Source organism: Heliconius melpomene, unplaced genomic scaffold (genome assembly GCF_056956725.1).
Source record: "Heliconius melpomene rosina isolate 202511_hmr_F unplaced genomic scaffold, ASM5695672v1 ptg000036l, whole genome shotgun sequence".
In the NCBI taxonomy this organism is placed as follows: domain Eukaryota; kingdom Metazoa; phylum Arthropoda; class Insecta; order Lepidoptera; family Nymphalidae; genus Heliconius; species Heliconius melpomene.
In genome coordinates, this window is record NW_028181859.1 from 168,475 (window position 1) to 178,250 (window position 9,776).

Here is a 9,776-nt window from a genome sequence, read left to right on the forward strand (position 1 = left end):
AAAGTAAAGGAGAAAGTACGCCACCCTGGGGAACACCAGCATTAAGGCGGCAAACAGTTGACAGTTTTTCATTTAAACGAATGTACTGCTCTCGATTATGTAGATAGGAATAAAACCATTCAGTAGCCTCTGATGAAATATTAATAGACTTTAGAACAGCTAAAAGGATTTCGAAATCTACTGTATTAAAAGCGTTAGAAAAGTCTAGGAGAGCGAGAATAGTGACTTGTTGGTTATCGATTCCATATCTTATATCATCATTGACCTTATTGAGCGCAGTGACAGTGCTGTGACCAGGGCGGAAACCAGACTGGAAGGGAGATAGGATATGATTTCTGGTAAGGAAGGAGGAGAGTTGTTTATGGACTATACGTTCTAGTATTTTGGACAGGAACGGGAGGATAGATATCGGGCGATAGTCTGTAAAGGAAGTGGGGCTAGACACTTTAGGTATAGGAACAACTATCGCCTGGCACCAGATATCAGGGAAAGTATTTGAGGAAAGGGAATAGTTGAAAATATGGCACAGGATAGGAAGTACAGTCTTCATGGTTAAAAGAATCATTTTCCGACTGATTCGATCACTGCCAATAGCATCGGACTTAATGGCAAGAACATGTTTCTTCACTTCGTCAGGAGAAATAGAAGTGAAATGAAAGGGAGAAGGACCAGAGATTGAAGGGATAGACTTAATAGTATTAATTTTAACATTTTGACTTAATAAGTTGACATTCGCGAAGTGCTTATTCATTTCGTTGATATCCGTTCTATCGCCTAACGCGGTAGTTTTTCGTGAGCGTCCAATACCCATTGAGTCAAGGAATTTCCAAATACTAGCAGAATTGCAATTTTCGATAGAATTATAAATAAAAGTGCGTTGAGCATCCCTGCAAGTTTTGTTACATCGGTTCCGTAGTATTTTGAACCTGTTAAGGTTTTCCTCAGTAGGATTTCTCTTGTACTTCGATTTAGCCGAGTTACGTTTTACCATAAGTTTTTTAATATCTTCCGTTAACCAGGGGGCAGGAAGGTGCTTGAGTTTTATTGGTCGAAGTGGAGCGTGCAGGTCAAAAAGCTCAGTTAAAAGAGAGTTAAATATAATAATTTTTTCATTAACAGTTGGAGCATTTAATACACTCTCCCAATCTATATTATCTAGATCTTCTAAGAAAGCTTCGTTGTTAAAATTTTTAAAGCTTCTACGCATGATTATAGTAGGTTTAATTTTGGGTGTACGAATTTTATAACTCATATATATGAGATCGTGATATGAGAACGCTTCTGCACACAACTGACCATAAGTAGCGACTTGCTCATTCGACGAAACGATCATTAAGTCTAATTGTGACGGAGCGGTATTAGGAAAGAAGTGGGTAGCGTTAGTGGGTAGAAGATTAAGATTAGCACTTTTAATAATATTTTGTAATCGAATAGCACGCCAGTCATTTTTAATTAGACAAGTATTAAAATCTCCCATTATGATGGTGTGATCAACACCTGGAACATACTTATCTAGTAAAGTTTCAAAGGTGTCAAAATAATTTATATGAAGTGAAGGGCTGTAAAGTACACCAAGTAATAGTTTTAATGTGCCAAATAACACTTCAATAAAAATATGCTCAGAAGTATTTGAGTACAGTGTAGGAGATTTGTCAAGAATAGAAAAAGGGATGTGGCTGCGTAAGTAGATAGCAACTCCACCACCGCCTTTCCCTGTACGGTCATTACGAATAAGATGGAAGCCGGGTAAAGCATAGGATGTGGATGGTAAGGAAGGTTTTAGGAAAGTTTCGGAAACTAGGATCGCGTGAACGTTTTTGGCATCGAAGGAAGCTAGGAGATCAGGATAATGAGCGGGAACACTTTGTGCATTGATATGCACCACGTTGAAGTGCTTGGCAGAGTTCGCAAAAGTCGTGCCCAAAACAGTGCTTAGCGACGCGGAAGTGCTATGGAAACTAGAATCTGATGATAACGATGTAGACTGACAAAATATATCATTATCGGAGGTGTCACTGTTTGAGTTAGCGTTGTTGAACATAGTGCAGTACCAAAATATAATAATCAAGTAAAAATTAATAGGATAATAAATATATATAATAAATAAAAATAAGATTAAAATAAAATGTGTGTATATGCAGAATGTTAATGATAATAATAATAAGAGCTATATAATATATGTATGTCCAAATAAATAAATAAATTAGCAAAATAAATATTAGTGATAAAATTAGAAAAATAAAAATAAAAAAAATAAAATAAACAAATAATCACTTACAATAACAAAAAAAAAAAAGAGGTAAAACACGATAAATACAACTAAGTCCGTAATCTAGGAGTTATCGTGAAAAGAAACGTTTAAGACAGTTCCGGCCATTGACAGATTAAGTGTCAATAAGCCTGTCAAAATAACTAACAAAAAGTAAACATTACAAACTCATGTTCATGTATATATTTATTTTATGATTTTTTATTTTATAGGTGAAGGCAACACTTTAACTGGACTCTTTTTGACATGCATTCTCCTATTGTGTAATATAATCTCTTTTTTACCGTACAATCTCCTTTGTGTGTTTTCCATACAACGTGACATTGGCGAAGTGAATAGTGCTCAACTGGCACGCTCGAAGCGCCATAAATAAAGAACCGAACCGGACCGAACATTACAACATTTAATATTACGTTTTAAAATTGTGGGTAAATTATATATATTAATGGATAAGTATATTAACGATTTAAGTTGTGGGTAATTTGTACATTTTAGTGAATATATTAGTGATTTATAGGACACTAGCTCATAAGTTATTAGATATAAGGTTAAAAGTATTCTATCAACATTAATTGAACAAACTAATGCATTAAGGAAGTTGTTTACTTCTTCGAGTTTACGATCCTCTTCATTCGTGTAACCTGAGGAACTGGCTTTGTCTTAGAATCACCAGCACTTGAGCTCGCCATAGGTGCTTTAAGAGGTTGAGCCCCAGCCGTGTCGTGGATATTGTCTAGCTCACTGCATGTGGAAATAGTATGGCGCTTCCCATCTGGCCCAATGACAATGATGTAGCCCTCCTTCGTCCAACATTTATTTATGCCAAAACGTTTTCGGGCTGCCATGAAAGTCTCGTGCCTGGATTTAGTGAGGAATTCCGATAAAGTGATGCCTGTATTTTTCAAATTGGTTTTAGCATACCATATTTGATTTCGCATTGATAACTCTCGGAATTTTACAAGTATGGGTCTTGGTTTATCAGATGTTACAGTACCCAGGCGTTGACATCTGCTAATGTCACCCAGCTCCAGATCAGGCAACTTCAGATGTTGGGACAGGACCTTCACCGCAATGGCAGAATCAGCTGTACTTCTCTCCTCGGGCACACCATGCACCAACAGTATCTTCTTTCTGGTCCGCAAGTCAAGAAGGTCTAACTGTTTTGACAGTATATTTACCTGCAGCTGAAGCCCCTCCAGTGCACTCAATACAAAAGATTGAAATGCACTAAATTGAGCTGCAATGTGGGAAGTGGGGCTTGCCGCAGGAAGCGCAGAACTCAAATTTTGCTGAAAGTCAGCCATTTGCGAATTGAAGTGTAGTGACAGTTCTTGTATTGATTGCTTAATAGCTTCCATGTTGATGTAATTGAGTTCAAAAGACTAGTGATTATGGATAAAAAGTTTTGGTGTAGAAATTATTGCACGAATAACTGCTGGCAGGTTGGTGACTGTTAATACATCACTTATACATAACACATTTCACTTATAATTTGTTTTAACTATTTTTAAAAGAAAATTATTTGGGAGCAACTTTAAAAACGTATTTACTTTTTGGCACCTACCCTCAGAAAAAAAAGTGATAGGGATGATTATGATTAGACATTAATTTACTTCTCTAGAATAAAGAGTTCTTAAAATAGAAATTACATAAGATTGAATAATTGCTACGGCAGATTCAAGAATTAATAATAAAATTTGAACAATAATTAAAATAATTAATAAATAATTAAGTATTTTAATACCTGTATTACTTAATAAAGTTAAAAGTAAATGACCTGCAATTATATTAGCTGTTAATCGAACTGCTAAAGTTCCAGGTCGAATAATATTACTAATAGTTTCAATTAGTACTATAAAAGGTATTAAAATAGTTGGTGTTCCCTGAGGAATTATATGAATAAATATATGTTGTGTATTATTTAATCATTATAAATCTTAATCATAATGTTAAAGATAATGAAAGGGATACATTAAGATGACTTGTTCTAGTAAAAATATATGGGAATAAACCTAAAAAAATATTAAATAAAATAAAAAAGAATAATGAAATAAAAATAAAAGTTGATCCATTAATTCTATTTGGTCCTAATAAAGTTTTAAATTCATTATGAAGCTTATTAGAAATAAAATTTCATAATAAATAATGACGATTAGGAAAAAATCAGAAAGATAAAGGAATAAATAATAATCCAATAAATGTTCTAATTCAATTAAATGGGAAATTAAATAAATTTGTTGAAGGATCAAAAATTGAAAAAAGATTATTTATCATTTTCAAAAAAATTTTTTGAAATTATTTTTCTTATTTTTTTTAAAATTAAAATTATTTTTATAATTAAAAATAAAATAATTTATAATTATTAAACTAATAAAAATAGAAATAAAAAATAATAATGAAATTATTCAATTGATAGGTATTATTTGAGGAATGTGGTGTGAGTGGTGATGGTGGTGGTAGTGGTTGTCAACGAGTGGTTATGATTGTTCTATGTAAAACTTCATTTAATTAGCTATTATTTTTGTGCAAAGTTACATTTTGGTATATTGACAAGAACAAACATAAAAAGTATTCGGGTGAATTCGGAATCTCCCTTTTTTGAAGTTGGTTGAAAATGAGAACATCCTCTTTTTTGAGATTGGTTGAAAAGAAATGCAACGATCAGGAATCTCACTTCTGACATCAATTTAAAAAGTTTTTGCTTGTAACTATTACAGTATAATTAATTTTTGACCAACAAAAACAAACTTTCTCAATTTTCTCCGAATTCCATAATCGAAACCTAACCAAACTTTCACCAAATTATCCTTTCAAATAAAAAAAGAATCATCAAAATCGGTTGGCGCGACATTGAGTTATTCGGCTATTAGTCGCGCACATGCATAATGCAAATTTAAGACTTATGTGATTTTCTCATGGATACCATTGTCAGACATGGACAAAAAAAAATATGACCATTCGGGAAGCTATACCTTTTAAATAAAAATATTAAAATCGGTTCACCCAGTTAAAAGTTATGAGGTAACAAACATAAAAAAAAAAAAAATACAGTCGAATTGATAACCTCCTTTTCTTACAGAAGTCGGTTAAAAAAGGATTATTATTCATTATAAGAATGTTCAGAAGGAGGTAAATTTTGATATCATTCAATAGAGGATGGTATATTTAATGAAAATAGGATTATTCGTTGATTAATTATTGATTCTCAAATAATAATAATAATTAAAATTATGGAAAATAATGAAATATATGAACCAAATGAAGAAATAATAGGCCTAGTGTCCGGGGAACCGGCAAGCCAGGCACGCACTGAGGAGGTGCGGGTAGCCGCAATGGAGTTGTGGGAAACTCGGCTGGCAACACCAACTGCCGGCCTGAGGACGATCGAGGCTGTTCGTCCAGTGTTCCGCCAGTGGTTAGCGCGGCGTCACGGCGTCCTAACCTTCCGCATGACACAGGTGCTCTCGGGGCATGGCTGCTTCGGGGGTTACTTGTGTCGGATCGCCGGGAGGGAGCCCGACGCTCGCTGCCACCACTGCGACGACTGCCTCGATGAGACGGCCCAGCACACGTTGGAGGTGTGCTCAGCCTGGGCGTCTCAACGTCGCGCTTTGCGCGACGTCATAGGGGACGACCTTTCCCTGCCGGCCGTGGTCAAGGCTATGGCCGGCAGCGAGACGTCGTGGGATGCGGTCTCATCCTTCTGCGAGGCAGTGGTGCTCGAGAAGGAGTCGGCGGAACGGGCGAGGGAGGCTTTTGCCGAAGTCGCCATCCGCCGTAAGAGACCGGGTCGCCGGAGGGCGGCACACGATCGCCGCCTTCCGCCCTAATGTGCCAGAGGGCGGTCAGCTTGGGGAAGCTGGCCGCCTACCAACCTGGCCCGAGTAGGCGCGCGCAGGTTGCTCCCGCGCGCTACTCCGAGCAGGCCGTCGAGGGTGCCCACACACCCTTGACTCCGCGACGTGCCTAGCAGGCTCCCGCCGCCGCGTTTCGTGGACGATTCTAGTCCCCGCGTCTCGCGGTCAGTGGCGGTCGAGGAGGAGCATCGTGAGGTTTTAGTGGGTATTGGGATTGGCCTTAGCCGGTCCATGAGTCCCACATAACCCGTTCGAGTCCCCACTCGGGCCGGTATCCGTAAAAGGATTTCCTCACGTTAAAAAAAAAAAAAAAAAAATGTCAGGTTAGGTTGGGGTGCTTGGTCGGATGACCTCCTCGTGTGTTCACCCGCTGTTGGCCCTTTCTCGAATGCTTGTCGTTCGGGGGGGACGAACAGTGTTGCGGACCGGTGCACCCTGGGCGGCGAGTAATTGGTGCCTACAGGATTCGTCCTTGGGTAATGATTGCTCGCTGGCTAATAATCCGGCGTGGTTCTTCGCGTGTCCTCTGTCATGCAGAGGTCACAGTGTGAGGAACCGGAGGGCGTGCGTGGTGTGTACTCATCCTACCGCCACGCAGGTGCAGTGATGTGCCAGCGCCGAAAATATCGGAACTCCACTCTTGGTTGCGGTCATGTCTCGTAATCAGGAATGGAACTGAGGGCCTTGCCTTTACCGGCCGGGCTGCGAGGAAGAAAACCTCTATAAAAAATTACCCCAACCCAAGCGGCGAAGCAGCGCGAGGGGTTCATGGCTGATGGGGAGATCAGTCGCTACTGCTGGTCCCGCCAGGGTACCAGCCGACACCCTGGCGTAATAGGCTTATCCGAGTACAGGGGGCACTGCTCGGATGGACCGTTTTTCCCCCACACTCGTGGGAACAAAATGGAAAATGTTAAATTAAAAACCCAAAATGATGACGTAGGGAGGCCCGAGGAGGGCGGTGATCTGTTGTTGCCCGAGATGGGCGGAGTAGTAGTTGTGCCCGAGAAAGGCGTAGGGAGTACTTTGCTCGAAAGGGGCAAAAGTCCGGCACTTGTGCCAATAGGAGGGGGGTTGAAGGATGCGCGAGTCGTGTTAGAGCGTCTGGACCATGAGGAGGTTGCCTCTATTATAAGAGATAGGTCCAGGTCGTCACTTTCGTCGCGAGGCCGTTTCTGGGCGGCTTCCGAGTCAGACGCCGATGGCGTGATGTCTGTTGGGTCGAACAGCTCCAATGCTATCGAGGGGGCTAAAGCGCAGTTCCGAAAGGACAGAAAGCGGCGCCATCACAGGAAGAGTAACTCTGAATCCTCGGATGCGGATGGGGAGACAGAGACAAGCCGAAAGCGAAGGTTGCTTCGGCCAGAGGGAGTCGTGGTCGTACCAAATATTCCTGATGAGAATATAGGGCTAGCTGCTGGAAAGAAGGCGCTAAACGATGCCAAGCGCGAGGAGCGCCGGCTGAGGGCGGAGGAGGAAGTTGCTGAAATCTCCGCGGCGATACAAACTAGAGCAAGTTCTAGGCTCTCGGATGTGCCCCTGGAACTTTGCGGTGAGGAGCACATGGTCTCCGACTTGCGTAGCCAAGTATCTGATAGCTTGGCTATAATCAATAGAGTCGCCTGCAAGTCGGGGAATCTGAAGGGCACATTTACTAGGGCCCTTAAAGACGCTGCCGGAGTTATCTCTTCTGCCGTTAATACTCTGGCAAAGAGGACGGCATCAGAGGAAGTGGATATCCTCAAGGCAACAAACTCGCGACTGCAGTCGGAGTTGGTGGAGTTGCGGAAGGAGTTTGCCCTTTTGAGAGCGGAGTTGGAGCGGTCTAGAGCATCGGACTTGCGACCCACTCCCACGGAGTCTATTGCTGTGGAGGACATAGTGGGCACTATGGTCTCCACCAGGCTGGAAGCCTTTAAAGATCGGCTACCACCGGAGAGAAATCTGCGACCTCCGCTAGCGGCGGACAAGCGCAAGGTGGATAGCCCAAAGCAGGCGCAAGTGGACCCTGTCGCATCCACTTTGATAGCGCCGGCTAATCCGGCACCAAAGGAGCAAAGGTCTAAAAAGGCCAAGAAGAAGAAAGGCCCGGTGAAGACCGCATCTACTGAGCCTCGACCTCTGCCACCCGCTCCGGCTGATATGTCTGAGGGCTGGACTGTAGTAGCCCGGAAGGGGGCCAAGAAGAGAAAGCCAGCTCCTAAGCCGAAAGCGCAAAAGGCTAAAGCGCAAAAGGAGCCAAAGTTGCGTCGTCCTAGATCGCAAGTTGTGACGACGAAGTTGCAGCCAGCCGTCGCCGACAAGATGTCGTATAGCGATGTCCTTACCCGGGTCAAGGAAAGTATAATGTTGGAAGACCTGGGTATAGAGGACCTGAGATTCCGTGTTGCGTCTACTGGCGCTAGAATGCTAGGCGCTAGAATGCCTGGCGCCAACACTGCTGAGAAGGCGGATGCGCTAGCTGAGAAGTTGCGTGGGGTTCTCAGCCCCGAAGAGGTCCAGGTGTCGAGGCCAGTGAAATGTGCGGAATTGAGGGTGTTTGGCCTCGATGACTCCGCCACTGCTGAGGACGTGACGGCGGCAATAAGCCGAGTTTCCGGCTGTGCTGCGGGTAATATAAAAGTCGGAGAGATCCGACAGGACCGGGCCGGTCTAGGAATAGTATGGGTCCGATGTCCTGTCGGCGCAGCGCAGAAGATTAGCGGGGCGAGACTACTTGTTGGCTTCGTCTCTGCTGGAGTGAGGCTGTTGATGCCCCGTGCGCAACGTTGTTTCCGTTGCCACGAAGTGGGCCACATGGCTGCGAAGTGCAGTAGCCAGGTGGACCGCAGCAAACAGTGTTTCCAGTGTGGCCAGACCGGGCATCAGCAGAGATCGTGTTCGGCAGAGCCTCATTGTCCGGTGTGTGAGGCGGCGCAAAGGCCCGCTAATCACATGTTGGGGAATGCTGCCTGTGGAAAGGCTAGCACCAATAACGGTGGAAAGCGCAGACGAGTGCCGGCAACATCGGCCAGGTCTAATATCCCAGCTGGGCCTGAGGAGGTGCAACACATGGAAGACCAATAATGGCTCTCCGTGTGTTGCATGCGAACATTAACCACTGTGCTAGGGCCCAGGACTTATTGGTCCAAAGCCTGGCGCAGTGGTCTATCCAGGTGGCGGTTGTTTCGGAGCCCTACAGCGTTCCCGACAGAGACAACTATGTAGCCGACAACACCAGGGTGGTGACTATTATCACCCAGGTCGCCGCGGGCTCCCCGCCTTTCTCACGTGTAGAGAGAGGTGTGGGATGCGTCGCCGCACTTGTCGGCAACCTAGTTGTCGTAGGGGTCTACTTTTCCCCCAATCGAACTCTCGCGGAGTTTGAAGAGTTCCTTATACGATTGGGGGAAATGGTAGAGCGATTTCGTCCGGCGGAGATGTTGGTGGCCGGCGACCTCAACGCGAAGTCCAGCGTGTGGGGCTTCGCAACGACGGATGTGCGTGGTGTGACGCTGTCGGAGTGGGTTGTTGCCACCGGTTTGTCTGTGCTCAACCGAGCGACCAAGAACACGTGTGTGCGAAGGCTGGGCGGATCCGTCGTGGACGTTTCGGTCGCGAGCCCGGCCCTAGCATGTCGTGTTCGGGGCTGGCGAGTGCTGGATGATGTG

General features: G+C 43.8%; 2 protein-coding genes across 2 annotated transcripts; one reads left to right on the plus strand and one right to left on the minus strand.

Annotated features, from left to right (window-relative positions):
- Nucleotides 1–2,751: 2,751 nt before the first annotated feature.
- Nucleotides 2,752–3,871, minus strand: LOC146526607 (uncharacterized). Its single transcript, XM_085206957.1, has one exon. It carries the CDS (start codon nucleotides 3,625–3,627, stop codon nucleotides 2,872–2,874), a length of 756 nt encoding a protein of 251 aa, XP_085063083.1. The 5' UTR covers nucleotides 3,628–3,871; the 3' UTR covers nucleotides 2,752–2,871.
- Nucleotides 3,872–7,029: 3,158 nt separating this feature from the next.
- Nucleotides 7,030–9,192, plus strand: LOC146526608 (uncharacterized). Its single transcript, XM_085206942.1, has one exon. The coding sequence runs from the start codon at nucleotides 7,030–7,032 to the stop codon at nucleotides 9,190–9,192; it is 2,163 nt and encodes a 720-aa protein (XP_085063068.1).
- Nucleotides 9,193–9,776: the final 584 nt, after the last annotated feature.

Excerpts from the sequence above, each read along its gene's own strand:
- LOC146526607 (XM_085206957.1), bottom strand. The coding sequence starts at position 3,627 with ATGGAAGCTATTAAGCAATCAATACAAGAACTGTCACTACACTTCAAT.
- LOC146526608 (XM_085206942.1), top strand. The coding sequence starts at position 7,030 with ATGGAAAATGTTAAATTAAAAACCCAAAATGATGACGTAGGGAGGCCC.